The 21,196-nt window shown below is 37.1% G+C and overlaps 1 protein-coding gene and 1 non-coding gene across 2 annotated transcripts in view; one reads left to right on the forward strand and one right to left on the reverse strand.

Moving 5' to 3' along the window:
- Nucleotides 1-102, forward strand: LOC122490675. Its single transcript, XR_006299216.1, has one exon. It is a non-coding gene; the product is annotated as a U6 spliceosomal RNA (small nuclear RNA).
- A 3,965-nt stretch (nucleotides 103-4,067) lies between these two features.
- The window catches only part of PPIL4 (peptidylprolyl isomerase like 4), a 34,248-nt gene continuing 17,119 nt past the window's right edge, over nucleotides 4,068-21,196 (reverse strand). The window contains exons 10-13 of the mRNA XM_043592582.1: nucleotides 20,001-20,112; nucleotides 15,665-15,761; nucleotides 11,055-11,202; nucleotides 4,068-4,842 (exon numbers count right to left, since the gene is read on the reverse strand). Of these exons, the coding sequence (XP_043448517.1) occupies nucleotides 4,591-4,842; nucleotides 11,055-11,202; nucleotides 15,665-15,761; nucleotides 20,001-20,112 (609 nt within the window). The 3' untranslated portion in view covers nucleotides 4,068-4,590. The remainder of the gene's footprint in view (nucleotides 4,843-11,054; nucleotides 11,203-15,664; nucleotides 15,762-20,000; nucleotides 20,113-21,196) is intronic.

A 21,196-nucleotide genomic window follows, 5' to 3' on the forward strand; every position in this document is an offset into this window, starting at 1 on the left:
GTGCTCACTTCAGAAGCACATACACTGGAATTAGAACTATAAAGAGATTAGCACGTCCCCTGCACAAGGGTGACATGAAAATGAGCAGTATTCCATATTTTCCTTTTTGTACTGTTTCTGTAAGTCTAAAATTGTATCAAAATTAAAAGTTGAAAGGCACGTGTGACCTCTTAGGTCAGGAAACAAATTTATAAAAGAATAGAATCTTATAAAATATATGGAAACTAGGAGTAAATCTAACAAAAGGAGTGCAAAAGCTTTGTAAGGAAAATTCTAAAAGGTTCAAGAACTAACTGGAGAGATGAGCTATTTTATGAATAGGAAAATTCAGTATTATGATTGTTGTTTTTTTCCACAAAAGTTTGAATGCAAATGCAATTAAAATCCTAAAAGAATTCTTTGGGAAACCAGGCAAATTGATTCCAAAATTGCACAAAACAAAGGGCAGAGGCATTTTTAATAAAACAGGTCGGGGGGGGGGGAGTTGCTTAAATACTTTCTATTGCCATAGAAATATTGATGTGTGGTATTGGTGGAGGGATAAACAGTAAACCAATGGAAGAGAGAGCCCATGAAACAAAATCCACACATATATGGAAACTTACCTGATAGAAGATCAACAGGGAATATACATGATCTATTCACTAATGTTTTGGACAACTGGCTACATCCATATGTTAAAAAAAAAAGATTTTTTTTGCTATATCACACCATACACATACACACATACAAGGTGGATTAAAGATTTAAATATAAAAAACAAAGCTTTATTTACAACTTTTAGAATATAGGAGAATATCTTTATTAAGGACTTCTTGAACAAAATATAAAAAACACAAAACACACAGAGAAAGGCTAATAAATTTGACATTCAACTTAAAAATTTCTGCCCAAAATATATAACCTAATTCTAATCAAACATTTAGACATAACTTCTAGTTTACAGGAAATAGAGAAGAGTTAGAAGACACCCCAGAATCTGAAACACTCTAAGAAATATTCTGGCCTGAACTCTTCAAAAAGTCAATGTCATTTGAGGTGGGAAGGATGGATAAGAAACTCTTCTAGATTAAGAGAATAAAATGACGAGAACAAGATGTGATGCATGAATGTTGAGTCTGGGATTAAAAACAAATCAATACCTAAAAATGACATTCTTGAGATATTCAGGGAAATTCAAATGTAGACTATATGTTATTTATTCTGGGATTATTGTTACTTTTCGTTTCTCTGTACGCAACATGAGACTCCAACTCATGACCCCAAAATCAAGAGTCTCACGCTCCATAGACTGGGTCAGTCAAGTGCCCTTATTGTTAATTTTCTTAAATGTGATAATAATATCATGGTTATATAGGACACTTGCTTTTTAAGAAATGCATGGTGAAATACTGAAAGGTTAAAATTCATCATGTTTTCAATTTACTTTCAAATTGGATCAACAAGCTGTTATTGTTAAATCTGGATGGAAGGTTTATAGATGTTCATTGTTTTTGTGTTTATATGAAAAATTTTTTTAAATCTTTTAAATATTTTTGAGAGATAGTGTGCTAGTGGGGGAGGGGTATATATAGAGAGAGAGACAGAGGATCCGAAGCAGGCTCTGTGCTGACAGCAGAGATCCTGATGCAGGGCCTGAACTCACAAACCACAAGATCATGACCTGAGCCAAAGTCAGATGCTTAACTGACTGAGCCACCCAGGCACTCCTGAAATTTTTTATATTACAAAGTTGAGGGGACATTTACAACTTGTGCTCTTCCAAGCATATCAATACAAAGGTGAGAAAATACGCCACAAACTGAGAAAAAATGTTTACAACATCAAATAGTAAAAATGGATTAGTATCCAGAATCCATAAGAAAAACTCCTCAAAGAAATCTGTAATAAAAAGACAACTTCACATAAAATGGGCAAAAGACATGTGAAACTTTTCACAGAAAGCAATCAAGAATGACTATAATACATATGAAAAGATACTCAACCTTGTCAGCATTTAGGAAATGCAAATTTAAACACTGAGATTTCTACTCCGGCCAGAAAGCAGTGACAGGAGCAGAATTTGCCTTCCCCACGTTAAACAACTAAAAGCCTGTACAGAAAATATACTACAAAGTTTTTCAGACACTGGACAACAGCCAGTGCAAGACAGTGACTCTTGAGAGAAGAACAAGGCAAGTCCAATAATTGTCTGAGGTTACCGCACAGTGTCCACACTACAGCGTGGTGATAGGGAGTCTCCATGGGCACAGAATGCAGGAGAGCCAAGATAAAGTTTGTAGGGCAGAGAATTGGAAAGAGGGGAAACTACAAAGGGAGAGTTCCAGATCTACAGAGGGTTTGCCTGAGTCTTCAGCTGAATACTAATCAAGTGTATGCACATGAGGAAGCTACCCAAAGGTGGGAAAGAGCCACCAGAAAAGAACAGGCAGCACAATTTGGGAGTTCATATAGGGCTCAAAATAGTTCTTGTTCCCATAGCCAGAGAGGGGAAATCTCATAAAAGACAAAGCATAGTGGAGAGTATTCAGAAGGGTTTACTCCCGTGGTGAGCCAAATTAGCCCTAGCGGCTCATTAAGCTTAAAAGCAAGCTATGAAAGGATCAGACTGTTTCCAAGTAACTTCATTATGTTCCAGAAAAAGCTCAACATATTTAAAGGAATACAAAACCTCTAGGGGCGCCTGGGTGGCGCAGTCGGTTAAGCGTCTGACTTCAGCCAGGTCACGATCTCGCGGTCCGTGAGTTCGAGCCCCGCGTCGGGCTCTGGGCTGATGGCTCAGAGCCTGGAGCCTGTTTCCGATTCTGTGTCTCCCTCTCTCTCTGCCCCTCCCCCGTTCATGCTCTGTCTCTCTCTGTCCCAAAAATAAATAAACATTGAAAAAAAAATTTTTTAAAAAAAAATAAAATAAAGGAATACAAAACCTCTAGTGCACAACAACGTAAAATCCAAAAATTACCAGGGATACAAAGTAAATTACAACTCAATAATGGGTGGGGAAAAAAATCAATCAATAGAAACAGACCAGAAACGATACAGGTAGAATGGCCAAGTACATTAGAACAGCTATTATTAACGTACTCTGGGTGTTTAAAAAAAAAAAAAAAAAAAAGGAGGAAAGCATAAGCATGTTAAGGAGAGGCATGGGGGATATAAAAAAGACCCAAACGGAACTTCTAAAATTAAAAATAATGTCTGAGGTGAATACTACACTGGGTGGGATTAAGAGAAGATTAGATACTTCAGGAGAAAAGATTAATGAATGTGAGGACATAACAATGGAAACTATTCAATACGGAACAGAGAAGAAGACTTAACCCAAATGGAGCATCCGTGTAACGTGCGACAACTTCAAACAGCCTAACATACAAGTAATCGGGAGTCTTAGGAGAGGGCTGAGAGGAGGGGAAACAGCAAAAAGTAACTGAATAAATAATAGCCCCAAATTTTCCAACCTGGTGAAAACCATAAACCCTCAGGTAAACAGCCCAAGCAGAAGAATGATGAAAAAACTACACCAAGCACATCATAATCAAATTTCTTAACAGCAGTGAGAAAACCTTAAAAGCAGCCAGAGAAAGAGAACAAGTTACATATATTAGAACAAACATAAGAATAATAGCAGTCTTCTTGCTGGAAGGCACAAGAAGATACCACTAAGCGTCCACTAAATTGACAAAATTGAAAAGCGGGAAACTAAGAAGTGTTGGAGAGAATGCGAAACAAAGATAAGTCACATAACGCGCGTCGGGGTGTAAGCTGGTTCAGCCACTGTAGAATATAACTTGGCATTATCTTGCAAAGACGAGGATTTCCATACTGCGTGAGCAAGCGATCTCTCTCCTGTATACAGAATGGTCACAGCGGCATTGTTTGCAACAGCAAAAACAAAAAACACACAAACCAACCCCAAATGTCCACTAACAGAAGAATGGATAAATTGTGGTCTATTGATACAACACTATAAAGCAATAAAAATGAATGACTCTCAAAATATACTAAGCTGAAAAAAGCAAGTCACAGAAGTAAACATACATTATGCTATTTATATAAAATTCAAAAACATATAAAACTTAACATTTTATTTACGAATACATCCATATGTTGTAAAACTATAACAAGCGGGAGAATGACAAATAGAAAATTCAGAATAATCATCACTTGAGGAGAGAACACACAGAGGGTTTCTAAAATGCAGGTGATACTCTATTTCTTGAGCTGGCTCATGGGTACACAAATATTTACTATTCTTTATACCTTATATATACACATCTGTGAATTTTTGTAGGTATGAAATACTTCATTTAAAAAAGAGAAGAGTGAAAAATGTGAAAGACTTGAAAAATGAAGACCACTATTTATGTATAACAATAAAATTAGTGTATAAAAGTATACAAAGAAAATGTTCAACTTTTTATTGTCTTTCTGTGCCCTATACAATCAGTATTAATCGAAAAGGGCCATAACCCTAGTGTGAAAAAAAAAATAACAAGCAGAGTCTCTGACGCTTTGACACAATATCTGAGTACCTGGTGCTCCAAGTTAGACAACAGTAAATACATTAGCCACCCATGTCTGATTCTCTGTCTTTCATCTGTACTTGGATTTTTCTTTATCTTTGGATTTCCTGGGACTCCTGCTTCGGTCTCTCTTTTTACTCCGTTCTCTTTCGTAGGGGTCTGTTTGGTATTTGGCTTTGTGACTGTTACTGTAGTGGCCGTCCCTTTCTCGAGATCGGCTACGACTTCGGTTTTGAGGTCGGTCTCTCTTTTCACTCTTTTGTTTCTCCCAACAGCTTTCCTCTTCTTCATAGTGACCAAACCCCATTTCCCTGTAGATATCCTGTCAAAGGAATGGAGAGACAGTTACAGGTGAATGAGTAGAAGAATCATCTTGTAGTCACTGTCAATTAATAAAACTCAGCGAGCAGCTATACCAGCTCAGACTGGAACACTACCACTAATGCCCAGAATCTTGTAAATCAGAAAGCAAAAATAATTCACAAAGAGACTTAAAACCATTTTTCTTATCAATCTCATTGCTTTGTATCTACTATTTCAGCTGAACTAAAGGATCAGATCCAAAACCAAGAATTGAAATCATCCAGCTGAAAACAGAACAAGTCTTTAGAGAAAATCGCGACACCAAGAACTCTGGTTGTGGCTGGTCACCTTTCTACCTCCCCCTTCTTCACTCCCAAGTGATCGGCAATGGAATTACTAAAATTCCCCTAAAAGCCCTACTTTTACCCCAAAAAGAAGAGATAGCCAGGAGAGGTTTTAGACAAGTCAGTCAGTCCAAAAGGAAAATAGATACTGCATACTTTGGTCTCATTATTTTTCAAGTGTTTATTTTATAACAGCTCCTCTCCAAATCTTCAAATAAATTTTCCTTGTTTACACTACACTGATGTATGTTTTTATTAAAAATCATTTATTTATATATATCCTTAAAATGAGCTAAGAAACAATGGAAAATTCCACTGCCCTTAAGACAGACAATAGAGTAGGTATATTAAATTCCATTCTTAGTAATTAACAGTAGTAATTTCCACACACAGAAGAGGGTTACTTAAAACAATTCTCTTTCTGCTTGTGTTCTACCCCTAATTAAAGTGAGTATCTCAGCAAGTAGCTGAAATCTAAAGAGACCAGAGCCAATGCTCTTTCAAGAGATAAGTTCATAAAATCCAACTTCCTTAACAGATTTCTCTCAGAGGAAAGGCAAAATCCTAAGGATTGAGCTCCCAAGGGTCCCAACTCTATCACCACAGACATTATAGTAAAGATAAATATCAAGATTTAAAATCTAGAGTGATGAATACCCATAGTTAAGGACTGGGTTGTAAGCGAAGATTCATAATTATTCCATACACTGTCCAGATACTGTACATGACACCCGGCATGGAGATTGTCATATGTGAAAACAGATCTAACATGATTGTTATAATCAGTGTTTGTGGAATACAACATTATAAACTAATTCATAACTTCCCACACAATCCCAATAGGTCTTGTCATTCTAAAAGAGTCCCCAAGATAGAAGAATGACTATGTGGTTTAACCCTTTACCAACTGTTTCCTAGCAAAACATGACAGCCCCGGATCAAAGAATTTTTTGGTGCTTCCTGTAACATATACAAAATGTAAATACCTATGTACTATTCTGTCTGTACACTTAATTCTTGTATTGGTTGAGACAATCAACTTTTAAGATGAAGAGACTGCTTAGCTGATGCGTAACTCTTTAAAGTCCTCAGCAATTATACAAATAGGCAATTAAATGCTTTGAGTGTTTAAAATAACAGAGAAAGAGATAAAAGACTACACAGTACTTAATTTTTTGAAAAAATTGAGGAAGCTGAAAATGTGAAATGGACAGAAGCCTTAAAACCTCTCCTACTTGCAAAGCTACACAAGCTTTGAAGTCAGGCAGCTCTCGGTTCAAATGGTCCCTGCCATTTAGGAGATGTGTCAAACAAATAATCTTGAGGTTAGATTTATCAGGGGAGGTTTCATAGAGAAGTTAGGACTGGAGATGAACCTCAAAGAGTGAGTGGGTTTGGCTGTGGATTGGCTGCAGGAAGGCTAATGCACAGAGTGGAAGTGAAAACCAAAGAGCAAGGAAGAAATCAGCACTGTGTGCATAAAAGAGAAACTTCAGGTGGCTGGATGAAGTCATATTAGAACAGATCCTTTAAGTATGTATGTGCTAGCACAGTGCTAAGTGCTTTGGGGGCACAATATTACCCTCATTCTAGAAATAAAGAAATTGAGACTCAAGAGATCTATACAGGTTGGAGATTATTATTTAATTGATCAGTAACTTGACATATAAAATTGAAAAGGGGGTGGTACAGAATAATGAAAAAAAAACCTCATACCTGACTGAATCAAAATAATGTTAAAGTTCTAGCTCTCTGATTAAACTCAAAAGGCTCACAGGCCTGTGGGGTCAGGAACTTTATATCTAAAGTAAGAGAAATTAATTCGATGAGCTCTAAGTCTTTCCAGTACAGACTATAAAAAATTATATCATTTTATGGGTGCCTGGGTGGCTCAATAAGCTAAGCGCCCAACTTTGGCTCAGGTCATGATCTCATGGTTCCTGAGTTCGAGCCCTGCATCGGGCTCTCTGCTGTCAGTGCAGAGCCTGCTTTGGATCCTCTGCCCCCTGTCTCTCTGCCGCTCCCCTGCTCTCTCTCTCCAAAAATACATAAACATTCAAAAAAAAAAATCTTAAGAAAACATTCTATCAATTTATACACTTAAGACATAAGACAAAATGATAAAACTAGCATGTGGCTAAAAAGGAAAGAAAAAACACCATTAAAAAGTCCTATTTATTTTTTTAAGTGGCCAATTTAAACCTTAACCTATCCAATGATTTCATGTAAAGCAGTCCAAAAAAATCTAAACTAAGAGCCATGCTTGCTCAGGTCTTTAGGACTCAATCAAAGACTAAATCACTAAAATAATACTAAATGATTAAAATGACAGTAAAAATAGAGTCCCAAATTATAAGAATAATAAACACCTTAAAAGCCACAGAGGACTGACAGCCAGAATGAATACTTCTCAGCAAGGCAAAACCCACAGCCGAGAACTCACTTCCTGGAACCCCAGTAAAGCCCAAACCTCAACAACATAGTAACCACCTTTGGAATAAAGACACGAGGTGAAAAAATTAAACAGAGAAGTTTTCGAATTCAATAGTAAGTCTGTCACTTAACAAAAAACAAAGAACTTCAAGAAATAAGTTAAAACATTCTTAGGGAACTAGGCTTACCAAGCAAAATACCAATAAATAGGAAAATCTGAGCTATACCTGAAAATAATCTACCACTGAAAATTCCCTTTAGTGATTATATTTTTGAGACTGAACTCAAAAGGATAAAGATCAGAATAATACAAAAAAAATCTGGCCCACTAAAATCTTAAATACAGATGCTATTTAACTGGAAAAAAAATAAGAGAAAATTAGTATAAGAAAAAATAAGAGAAAATTTGATTAGTATACTAAATCAAGTACAAAATCAGGGGTGCCTGGGTGGCTCAGTCATTTAAGTGTCTGACCCTTGATTTCAGCTCGCGTCATGGTCTCACATTCGTGAGATAAAGCCCTGTGTTGTGCTCTGCACTGACAGTGTGGAGTCTGTTCTCTTTCCCCCTTTCTCTGCCCCTCCCACGCTCTCTGTCTCTAAATAAATAAATACACTGAAAAAAAAATAACCAAGTACAAAATACAAAAACATTTGCTTTAATATACTTTGAGGGGAGAAATAAAGTTAGGAGATTATTATTTAGAATTTAACAATTTTATGTTTTTTAACTTTTTTTTTTTTAACGTTTATTTATTTTTGAGACAGAGAGAGACAGAGCATGAACAGGGGAGGGTCAGAGAGAGAGGGAGACACAGGCTCCTGGCTCTGAACTGTCAGCACAGAGCCCGACGCTGGGCTCGAACTCACGGACTGTGAGATCATGACCTGAGCCGAAGTCGGACGCTCAACCGACAGAGCCACCCAGGCACCCCGAATTTAACAATTTTATAATTACCAATGGACTTAAAATTATTTGAAAGATACTAACAACATTCCCCCCAAAACTACTTGATGCCTTTTACTCCTTGCCAAAAAACAAAAGTATTTGCTGTTATAAAGTTTTAAGTAATCAAAGAGAGGATAAAAACGATTTGCAAAAAGAAGAGGGATGGGCGCTTGGGTGGCGCAGTCGGTTAAGCATCCGACTTCAGCCAGGTCACGATCTCGCGGTCCGGGAGTTCGAGCCCCGCGTCAGGCTCTGGGCTGATGGCTCAGAGCCTGGAGCCTGTTTCCGATTCTGTGTCTCCCTCTCTCTCTGCCCCTCCCCCGTTCATGCTCTGTCTCTCTCTGTCCCAAAAATAAATAAACATTGAAAAAAAAAATTTTTTTTTTAAATTAAAAAAAAAAAAAAAAGAAGAGGGTATCACAGACTTAATTAAAATGTGGCCAGCTTTTGGATTTTTTGGACCTCTGATGATTTCAAATACACCAAAGTATATCTCAGGCCTGATTTCACTGATTCCAGATTCCATGTACAAGTGCAAGATGAGAAACTGCAGCTAAAAGGACACATGGTGAGTGTGGTGGTAGGAGGAAGCAGGGGTAGAGACCAAGGAGTTTTAGTGGCAAATCTGCTAAATATTCACAGAAACGGGACACAGCCACCATTTTAAAAGATTGGGGTGGTGTTAGGCTAAACTGATAGAGTACAGACATTAATAAGAAGACGGAGATGTTCCATTAGGTCACACTGGATTATTATACTAGGGGACAAACTATATTAGCATAGCAATAGAATTTAGGAGAGGAAACGGCCAGGAACATATTCCAGATAAGAGCAGCAGCAGAGTGGTTAGGAGTACACGTCCAGGTTTACACTGTGCTTCTCTTACTTATCAGTGGTACAAAACCAGGCAAGCCGCTTAACCTCTCCAGTTTTCACTTTCTCTGCTGTGAGATGGGGAAAATCGCACCCACCGCACACCGTAAGCACACAAGATGTTAGCTATTACGGATTCATGTGCCTATTATTTGGAGGATTGAGTAACTGAGTGAAGGTGTAACTTGAAAAGTGAGGGCAGGTCATGAATGATGGCAATCTTTAAACGGCAGAAAGGCTATGGAAAAAGATACACAAGATAATAGCAAGAAGTAGGAATATATGCTACCTAGAATACAGGAAACTAAGAATATATGTAAAATATGTGTCTGCTGAAATTTTTAAAAAATGAAGAACAGGGGCGCCTGGGTGGCGCAGTCGGTTAAGCGTCCGACTTCAGCCAGGTCACCATCTTGTGGTCCGTGAGTTCGAGCCCCGCGTCGGGCTCTGGGCTGATGGCTCTGAGCCTGGAGCCTGTTTCCGATTCTGTGTCTCCCTCTCTCTCTGCCCCTCCCCCGTTCATGCTCTGTCTCTCTCTGTCCCAAAAATAAATAAACGTTGAAAAAAAAATTTTTTTTTAAATTTATAAAAAAAAAATGAAGAACAACCCATGAAGCACATTAAATGGTTACCTTGGGGGCAGAAGGGGACAGGAGACAGGGAAGGGGACAGGTTCTCCATTTATACCACTTTATAGATTTTACTTTGGAACCATACAAGTGATTTTTAAAACTAAAAAACAAACAAAAAAAATTTAAGCAATCCCTAAACATCGAAAAGAAACAAACTGAAATATCAATCTAGTTAATGGCCTTACCACAGAAACTATTCCAAGTGATTTAAAACACACTAATTTGACTGTAACAGTAAAAGTAATAATACCCAGTGTAGAAAATGTGTGCACCCACGTTTTCCTTCACTTAATCTCAACAACACACCTATAAGGTAAATATAATCTCAATTTCACAGAGGAGGAAACTGTAGCTCAGAGAGCTCACTAACTTGTGGAGGCCACATCAACGAACAGCCGTGCCGAAATGTACACCTAGTTTTTCCGAAGCCAATCCCTTACTTTGCCAACCATACACATCTCTCCTCTGCATTTTTGCTTGACCTTCTTACCATCTTGAATTTTCTCCCTTCTCACCTTTGCCTACTAAAATCTCTGCATCAACCAGGGCCTGGCTGAGAAGTCCTCACGTGGTTAATTATGAGTGCTGTTTTTATTTCAGATACACAATATAGAAACGCATAAATGTTCCACAGGCCTGAAAACCTCAACAGCTACCAGTACTATACGTAACACTTGGTAATAAATGAAAATGATAAATGAGCACTTTTTCAGCATAACCACACTGATGGGAATTAGTGTCCACATGTATGGAAATCACACTTGTTTTGCAATATGGAACTAAATGATACACTAAGCTACTTTGAAAACAACCTTTTATCATTTGTGATATATGTTCTTGACAATTAAAGTTCATTAACCCCAATGAAACCATTGGGGTTAGAACATATGCACCCTGTCCAGATCTATGTGCTTAGTCCCTAACTTATGTCGCTAAGATGTAATGTACAGAGGGATAAAATGGTTACCCCCCTGCAGCTAAGGCCGGACACTCGAAGTACCTGATTAGTATTTTTGATCGGCATATAGTCCTCATCTTCTTTTTCTTCAGAGCAGTGACGAGTTTTCTTCTTGTGTTTCTTACTTGTGTGGGAGTGACTTGATTTCGGATCCTCTGCTTGCTCATCTAGTACAAGATCGTATTTCGCACTGCAGCAGCTGGTTAAGGACAGATGTGAGAACTGACACTGATAATACATCAAAACGTAAGAATCTGGTAAACAAAGGAGGCCATGAGGCTAAAGGCAACTTTTTAAAGCGAAAAGCATCTCACAAGCATAGAGTTTATTTCTAATACAAAACTAACTCCTATTTTCTTTCATTACATAGTCAGGGAAAATGGAAAGAACCCTGACCTTAAATAAGCAATTAACAATCGGCAAGTAGGTGGGCAAAAAACATGTATCCACAAATAAAATATAAGTAGCAAAAAATAAAGAAACCTATTTGTCAATAATGAAAAAACTTAAACTTAGAAAAGGAGGCACATGTTTCATTGGAAAAAAAAGAAGGTATTACAAACCCCAATGGCAGAGGAGCTACATAAGACAAAAGGTATGTTCAGGAGACTCTTCCTTTGAAGTACTAATTAGTTCAACCCTATAGGAGGAAATTTAGCAATGCAGAGCAACAATATTTTATTTTATTTTATTATTATTTAATGTCTACTTATTTTAGAGAGAGAGAAAGGGTATGACCAGGGGAGGGGCAGAGAGAGAGGGAGACACAGAATCTGAAGCAGGCTCCAGGCTCTGAGCGCTCAGCACAGAGCCTGATGCGGGGCTCAAACCCACCAACTAACTGTGAGATCATGACTGGAGCTTAACCGGATGCTTCACCGACTGAACCACGCTGGCACCCACAACCACCATATTTAAATTACAGTAAGAATTTATAAAAAATTAAAATAAGTTAAATGAACAAAGACATATATAATGATTATTTTTAAGAACAAACTGACAGCAACATAAAGCATAGTAATGAAGATAGTCTTCAATATATTGTAGAACTTCAACATGATGGATTATTGCAAAGAAAGATACTAGCAATGATAAATGAATGCAATGAAAAAACCTGGGAAGGTGTTTATGAAAAATTAAAAGTGAAAAGAGACTGAAATACTGTCTATACCATATGGTAATCGTTAACTTTACAAAGCATAAAAGATGAAGACTTGAAAGGAACGAGAAAAAGCATCATTTTTCTAGGTGGTAAACTGTGAGTGAATCTTTTTTTCTTTTTTTTAGTTGAAGTGTGGTTGACATACAATATTGTATTAGTTTCGGGTGTACAACATGGTGATTCAATATTTATATACATGAATGAATCTTGTTTTAATTTCACATAAACGTGTTATAAAAATTATGATAATGTATTTTAATACAGAGATAAGTATTTTTTTCTAATGTACTATTACATCTTAGAATAAGAGAAAATGTAAAACTATTACAACCTCTATTGAAAATAACCTCAAATTCTAATAGAATTTGAAGAAGGCTAACAAGTGTCAGAATAGTGGTTTAAAAAAAAAAAAAAAAACTCTTCTGAAGAAGGCCCACATGCAGAGCAATTTTAGTGGCAGGTGGGACTAGAGTAAATCGCAGACACACTTCCCTCAGGACTCGAGTTTCAGGTCTGGCCTCACGCTGCCGCAGCTCTGCGCTTTCCTCAGGGACGTCTCACTTCTACAGAAGATGCAACAGGAAAAGGCTGCACCCTCTGGGTTTCACAAGATGGCTGCGATGGCTAATCAGCCTGCACCATCCACTACGTTACTCCATCATCTCTAACTTCTTTGCTCCTTTATAGTAGGTCACAGTTTCCAGAGTAGCTTCTGGAGCCTCTCTTTTTTCAGGTACAAATTTGGTAGCCCGTGCCCAGCATTTCACCTCACTGTGTTGCTTTACACATGCCGCTCCCTCTGTCCAAAATGCTTTAAGCAGCGGTTTTCAAACTGCTGACTGTAACCTGTCAATGGGGAGCAAAATCCACTTAGTGGGTCACGGCCAGCACTTTGTAATAATGTAGAACAGAAAAGAGTATACGGAGCCTCGGAAAAATACCATTGCATTTCTGTTTCAATTATGTGTGCGCGTGAATGGCTATCCTTGGATTGTGGTGGGTCCAGATATAAACTGTATTTCTGAAATGATGGATCAAGTTAGAGAAAACAGCATCCCACCTCAGCCCTCCTCTCCTCACATTCAAGTTGCAGCTTTCGTCATTTCTCTTAGTGTTACCCGAGGGTGTTCCCTGACTCCTTGCCTCTACAAGTCCCATATCCCACAAACGCACTTCTTAGCAACACTACATACATATTTATATTTGATCCACGGTAATTATTTAAGGTCTGTTCATCCCCCCTCTCCAACAATAAAACGTAAGGTTCTATAAGGGCAGGGGCTATGTTTTACTGCTTAGTATACATCAGATGCCAAATAAGTATCTGTAGATTATTTATTATACCACCAGATGTGACGTTTGTCACATCTCTTTTCCCTTGCTTAGCTACTATCTTCTGCTCACTACTATAGTCAACACTTGTAGATGCCAAATCTTTCCAGTTAAACACAAATTTGAGATCTCCCGTCTTCTTTTCCACAGTTACTTCCCCGAGATCTACCCTAAGTTAAACTTGCCTTTCCTTTTGTTCTATTTTTTAATCTTCTTAATAGTAGTGTAATTTACAGCAATTTCTTTTTTCTCAAGATCCATTAAAGTGTATCTCCACCATGACTTTGTAACTTAAAACTTACTATAAAAAAAACTTACCAGATTATTACATTGTCCTCTAAATCTCCTTTCCTTGCCATAGTAACAAAGTAACATATAATATAGAATGAGGACAATATATCTCTTCCATGTTATACTTTTTGTTTTTTATCTCTTACATATTATAAACACATGTTCTACCAATCTAATATTTTACCTGAGATTATAAATGCCTTGCTGAAATGAAATCTATCAACTACCAACAACATAAAGACCACCGTATTTGGTCAGACTCAAGAATTTCCTTTTTCTTGTTCAATATTCTGTTTGAGAATGATTAACATTGGTTTACATCAGGACATGTCTGTCTTCTCCGTCAATTTCAAAAGACTGAACGCAAGCATTTTTCAATACTAGTCAAATGTGGTTGTTTAAATTAATTAAAATTCAACAAACTTTACAGTTCCTCAGTCCATTTCACATGCTCAAAAAACCACATGTGGTTACTAGCCATACTGGATGGTGGAGATATTTTCCAGCACTGTAGAAAATTCTACTGGAGAGCACTGGGCTACAGATTTATTCTCAAACATACCTGGTTTCCTTTCTTAACTTTCAGTAATCTATCATCTTAAATTTAAAACATTTTAATACTATTCTTTCTTTGCAGCCTGACCTACTTACCTCTATGAGGGAAAGACACCTCCCTGTACTTTATACTCTATGCCTATACTTCCTTTTATTTGTCCTACCCACTTCCCTTCTTCCAGCTGCAGTTACTAATAAGTCTAAATTTAATTTCAAAGATTTGTTAAATAAATCTCAAGTGTATTCCATCCACACCTTTTATGATTTTAATATTTCAATCATATCTCCTCTAATGTTCACCTTTTTAGACTGGAACTTAGCTTACTGTTTGCTGTGTATGCATGTGAAAGCCTCTCCTCATGTTGATTATGTCAGTGTATTTCAGCTTCATCCAGCTGTTACACCTTACAATGTTTCATGTATTGTAGACAGTCAACACATTTTTTTAAATGAGTATATAACAAGTCAACCTGATATTCATCTTTCTTTGATGAATACTTGAAAAGGAAATGTCTAAGGCAGTGTGGGAAAAGAGAATCCCTAAACTACTAACAGAAATTAGGAAACAAAGAAACCATTTACCAGAAAGAATCACAAAAGAAATAACTTTTGCAATGTGTAGAGTGATAGATTTATAATGAGAATATCAATGAAAAAACTGAAATGACATAATGTAAGCAGTATGTCTCTGATTTTTTTTCTCAACCTAAAACCTCAAAAAACTTAAATTAAATGGTCAAGTCAATGAATTTCTTTTTAATCCTATAAAAATCAACTCTTGCTTACAGTATGAGCCAAATAAATATTTGTTGCTAGACTGACAATGTACTAAGCAGAAAGAAGCAACCTAATCATATAAAATAACAAAAGGATTTTGTTAATCTACACATTTACCATCTCCAAAGAAGTTAAACATTACAAGGAAGGTTAACACCAAGAATTTAGCTAAACTATATGAAGAAAATTTCTGACTATGGGGAACTGAAAACATTACAATTATATACAGAAAATACAAATCTTACCTGAAGATTTCAGAATAAGTGTTAACCTTAACCTAAGAGTAAGGAGGGAAAAGAATTAGACTAAAGATCTCTTTGAACTGTAAACTCCATAAAATAGAGAAAATACCAAAAAGGGAAAAGTATATGTAAGATGGTGAAAAAATATTAACAATAAACTAAACGATGTCTTCACAAACCATCTGGATTCAGGAACCTTGTCTTCTACAGACTTTATGACTTATAACATATCACATAGTACTCTACACAGAGTGGATGGTCTAAATCCACCAGTTGGTTCTTGTGAAGGATACTCCTGCTTGGGCTTTACTTTATCTTTCAAAACTAAATTAGATGGTTTATCCTGTTCCTTTTCATACTCCTTGAAATCACTCTTGGTGTATTTCCCACCTATTTATTAAAAAAAAAAAAAAAAGAAAAAAAGAATTTAGTAAGAAAACTCACCTAATTTATCAAAGAACAAAAATTATTTTATAAGAGGTATAACATGAGCATACACGACTGAAGGTTAGTAATTCATTCTCCATTACTGTTTTTAAATGAAATCTGATACCTATTTTGCTAGGTAGCCCTATGCTGCCACCTAACAATTTATGAGAGTATTACAACATCAAACTTTCAATCCTAAATTACACAATGAATACTTTCACTGGGAAATAATGCAGTGTTTAAGGAGAACCATTGAGTCCATAAGAAAATTAGGTCCAAAGGAAATTGATGGCTTGAGACTGGAGTCTGAGATCTGAGAGACTTATCTTGGAAGAAGTAAGGCTTTAAAGATCTCTGATCTGTCAAAAGAGACAGACTAAAATCTCAACAGAGCACCAAGCAGATAGGGCACAGTAGGATCCACACAGAAATTCACTAAAGGGTGTGAGAGGGGAGGGTTGGCAAGAACACCAAAGACAAACTGTGTCTGCTTTCAACTTCTTGCTTAAAGAGCACCTTTATTCCTCCCGAGTGCCAAAAATGAAATCAACAATCCCTTCAGAAAAATAGGATCCACCGTTGTATCTTGACTGGCCTTCAGTGGCAGGGCAGGGAAAGAGCATCATCCTCTGCAGCCCCTTGACTCCCAAGCCTACTCTCCTACCAGATGGAGATTCTGACCAACCTGCCTTTCCTATCCCCTCAACTACCATGACGAAGTGCTTCTAGTGGGAGGGCTTCGTACACAAGGGCCAAGACTGAACGTACAAGTTAAGCAAACTGCAGGTACAGAGAGGTGTTTTGATTGGGAATCCTACATACAACCTATCATCAGGTTCTTTAAACAAAGGAGAAAATAGGAATAAAAGAAGTAAGCATCAAAAACAAAATGAATCTACCTGGTAATTCCAGAGACTCTTGAAACAAAAATGGCCAGTAAACAACATTTCACAATATTTCACGTGAACATGAAATAGACAACTGCACACATTACAACACTGATAACTACAATGAACAGGTACCATTTCATCACTGACAAAAGATTCTGTGCTTGTCAGGAGTTTCACTGTGGATGAGGCAGTTACGGTATAACGGAAAGAGCAATGGATTAAAGTGAAAAGTTCTGTGGTCAAATCCTGACTCTAGTGGAAGGTCCTAGGTCAGCCACTTCTTTGAAACTCATTTATATTCCTTTCATTTGTAAGCCGAAAATAATACCTACATTTCACAGAGCTATAAGACAAAGTACTTAGCACTGTGAATGGTATAGAGTATATATTCAATTTATTAAATACAAATCCATAATACATAAAACTATCTCAAAATTAACTACAGTTAACAAATAAACATGTTTATGATGGCATGTGAAGCTAAAGCATCTGTCTCCCTTTTCACTCACATGTGGATCTTGAGAAACTTAACAGAAGACCATGGGGGAAGGGAAGGGGAAAAAAAGTTACAAACAGTTACAAAAAATAAACCACACACAAAAAATAAAAAAAATAATAAAGCATCTGTCTCCTATATGACATTTTATTTTATTTTTTAAAGAGTTTATTTTAGGGGTGTCTGGGTGGCTCAGTCAGTTAAGCATCCGACTTCGGCTCTGGTCATGATCTCATGGGTTTTAAGTTCAAGCTCTGCATCAGGCTCTGTGCCGACAGCTCAGAGCCTGGAGCCTGCTTCAGATTCTGTATCTCCCTCTCTCTCTCTGCACCTCCCTGCTTGCACTCTCTCTCTCTCTCTCTCAAAAATAAGAAAATATTAAAAAAGAAAAAGATTTTATTTTAAATAATCTGTACACCCAATGTGGGGCTTGAACTCATGACCCCAAAATCAAGAGTTGCATGTTCTACCAATGAGCCAGCCAGGAGCCCTCCTCTGTAGCATTTTATTTTATTTATTTTTTTTTTATTTCATTTCATTTTATTTTATTTTATTTTATTTTATTTTATTTTATTTTAAGTTTTTAAGGTTTATTTATTTATTTTGAGAGAGAGAACAAGCAAGCAGGGGAGGGGCAGAGAGAGAGAAACCCAAGCAGGCTCTACACTGTCAGCACAGAGCTTGATGCCAGGGTTGAACTCACAAACCGGGAGATCATGACCCGAGCCGAAACCAAGAGCGGGACATTTAACTGACTGAGCCACCCAGGCGCCCCTTAGAGAGGACTTTAAAGTGAACTTACTTTTTTCTAAAATGTTACATAGGAAGGGCATCTGGGTGGCTCAGCTGGTTAAGCATCTGACTTTTGGTTTCAGCTCAGGTCATGATCTCACGCCTTCGTGGGCTCAAGCTCCACATCAGGCTCTGCGCTGGCAGTACAGAGCCTTCTTCAGATTCTCTCTCTCTCCCTCTCTCACTGCCCTTCCCCCACTTGCACTGTCTCTGTCTCTCAAAATAAATAAATAAAGTTAAAAAAAAAAAAAAGTCCTCTGTAAATAAACTACATTGAAACCACTCAGGAAGGCAGTATTTTTTCAGTGGGTGGATATGTTAGGAAAAGAATCGAGAGGAAAAAAAACAAAAACTAAATTAAATCCTATTTATATCATCAGTTTATGTGACTCTCAATAGATCACTTCACAAGATTGTGCTTCAAGTTCTTTCTCTGTGGTGAGGAACTGTAATTACACTGGCTTCACACATACCCCAAATGCTAAAATTAAATTAGCTCTTTGGGGAAAAAGCCCCACAGAAGAGCTACTTCTAGACCAGAACTAGAGTGCAGTAGGCCAACAGCTCCTCTATAGTTCTTGAATACAGTTATTTGATTCTTTTGTTTACAAAGCTGCAATTACTACCTGTGAAAAACACGCCACCTTAGTGCGTTTAGTTTTCGCGAGTCACTGAAAATAGAGAGCAGTGTGCAAATCTAGTCATGCAATCCAGCACGACAGTTTCATGGGAGAAACCAACACTATAAGGAACCCTGACCCGTCACTGTCTCCCACCATGGAGAACACAGCTTCCAGCGGGCCTTCCTCACCTATTTTGGACATTGATCATTTCTTTTTCTGAACTCCCACAAGGTACCATGACCTACCAAACAAACGAGCACATCACTCTCAAGTAGTGTTCTTTCTTATTTGGAAAAAAAAAAAAAGAATTCATAAAAATCATGGGAAAGAAAAAGTTTTATAGAAAAAGAAAGTAATCCTGGAATTCCTAGTAAAATTTAGCATGATGTGGTGAATAACTGTCAAAGTAAAATCTTCTAAAAATACTGCATCAAAAATCAAAAAACTTACATTATTTTAGCATACAGACATTCAATCTTAAGTTTGACATGCTACTACCAGAAATTCAGTTGACATATATATATGCGTATGTGGACAATGTCATATGCACAGGGAGAGTAAAACAGAAGAACAAAAGATTAGAAACTTCACTGTCCATTAACAGAAATAGTCCAATAAATTATGATATATACACTCAATAGAAAACTGCGGCTGCTGAGAATGTCACTTTTATACACTAACATGAATTGCTCTCTTAGATGTATTATTAAATGAAAAATGCAAGATATGAAGGCAGTATGTATAGCCTGCATCCATTTGCCTTATCCTTTTCTAAAGTTGAAAATAATACATATAAAATATATATACTTCCTTTTTTAAAGGAGAAACCTATAAATATACATAAAATATATATGGGGAAAAAACACGTTGAGAGAAAATTCTCAACATAAAATAAACACATATGCATGTATATTCAAAGAATGTATGCGGAAAATAAAGAAACAGGTGAGAGTGGTTACCTCTCGGAAGGGAAATGGGGTAGATGAGGTGCAGAAGTGGGACAGTTTTTTACACCACCTTTCATGGACCTTTCCAACTTTGTACCATATGACAACGAAAACAAAAAAAAAAAAAACTGTTTTGCATCTAAAAGAACCAAGCCACCACAACCATCATTTTGCAAATATCTGCAATGGTTTAAATGGGTTAAAAGTAATTTATAATATAAAGCCAGTAAATATGTTCATCATCAGCTTAAAATACACATACACACATACATACACTCCCCTTTATCTTAGATTCTCAATAGCAGCTACATGAAACCATAAATGGCAGAAGTTACATCAATGAACATTTCTCCTAATGAGCAGCACTAAGTCAAAGGAGATATACACGCAAGCACACTCACACGCACAAGCAGGCACGCTGAACAGAAACAAAGGAAGATGAACCAACATACCTTTTCCTTTCCATTTAACCTTTGCAACCGACTGGCTAAAATCCACATGTATTCTTCTGTCATCTATAAGTACATTGTCCATTTTGAAGAATGCTTTCTCACAATCTTCTTCCTGAGAGTAATTATAAAAACTCAAGCATAAATCTTTATGGAAAAGATTTCTGCAGCTTCAACAAATACTAAAAATACAAAAGTTTGTTTTTACCCAAACTAACATTTGCAAGCTTATTACACGCGAAATGCTGTTAAATGTTTTGTGCCTGTGACCCCAGGTAACTCTGGTAACAAGTGTATGAGGAACTACTACCTGCTATCATCTCCATTTTCTCAAAAAGAAAACATCAGTTTAGAAAGGCATAGAAGTTGCCAAAGGTCAGCTGGCAAAGGTGAGAGCCAGGACGTGAGCTGAGGCAGTCTGACTGTAGTGGACATACATATATTTACAAATTGTGTTCCCCAAGTCCATAACCCCTTTTACTCAAAACCCAAAAATATCCCGAAATTTCAAAGTTGTTTTTATAAATTCGGTGTTAAAATCCATTTGACAACAAAACAGTCTCCTAACAGGAGACTATGGACTTAATTTATTCCACTTGGTATGAATATGCATTCATTTCTGTCCAGAAATTGTGATTGATTATGGAGTGCTGACCCAGAGGAGTATGACACAGTCCACAGGTGTGTGTACACACACACATACACAATTACCTAAGTTCTGGAAAAGCCTGAAATCAGAAACAAAGCTATTCCCAATGGTGTGGATAATGGACTGTGGGCCTGAGATACCAAGGTCCTTGTTACGTAAGGATTCTTCCCGTCAGCAACTTTGAAACCCCGTATTTCCATTTCGGACATCTGAACACTAGGAATGATGCATTTCAACCCAGCACTAATCAATTATCTCCTATATTCCTGGAAATGTATCCTTTGGTCTGCTCACAACTTACTACAGGCAATTCAGAGAAGCAGACAAAAAAATAAAACCTAGTTACAATCATATTTATTTACCATGTATGTCAAGAATTAAATGGATCATAAACTCCATGAGGATACAAAGCTTTAGCCATCTTTGTATCTATATCATTTAGAACATCATCTGGTACATGGTAGGCAATCACTGGGGGCATAATTTTAATCAAGTCACATGACCACTATGTGTCTCCACTTACTTATTTGGAAAAGGAGGACAGTACCTA

The sequence above is a fragment of the Prionailurus bengalensis genome, chromosome B2 (genome assembly GCF_016509475.1).
Source record: "Prionailurus bengalensis isolate Pbe53 chromosome B2, Fcat_Pben_1.1_paternal_pri, whole genome shotgun sequence".
NCBI lineage: Eukaryota > Metazoa > Chordata > Mammalia > Carnivora > Felidae > Prionailurus > Prionailurus bengalensis.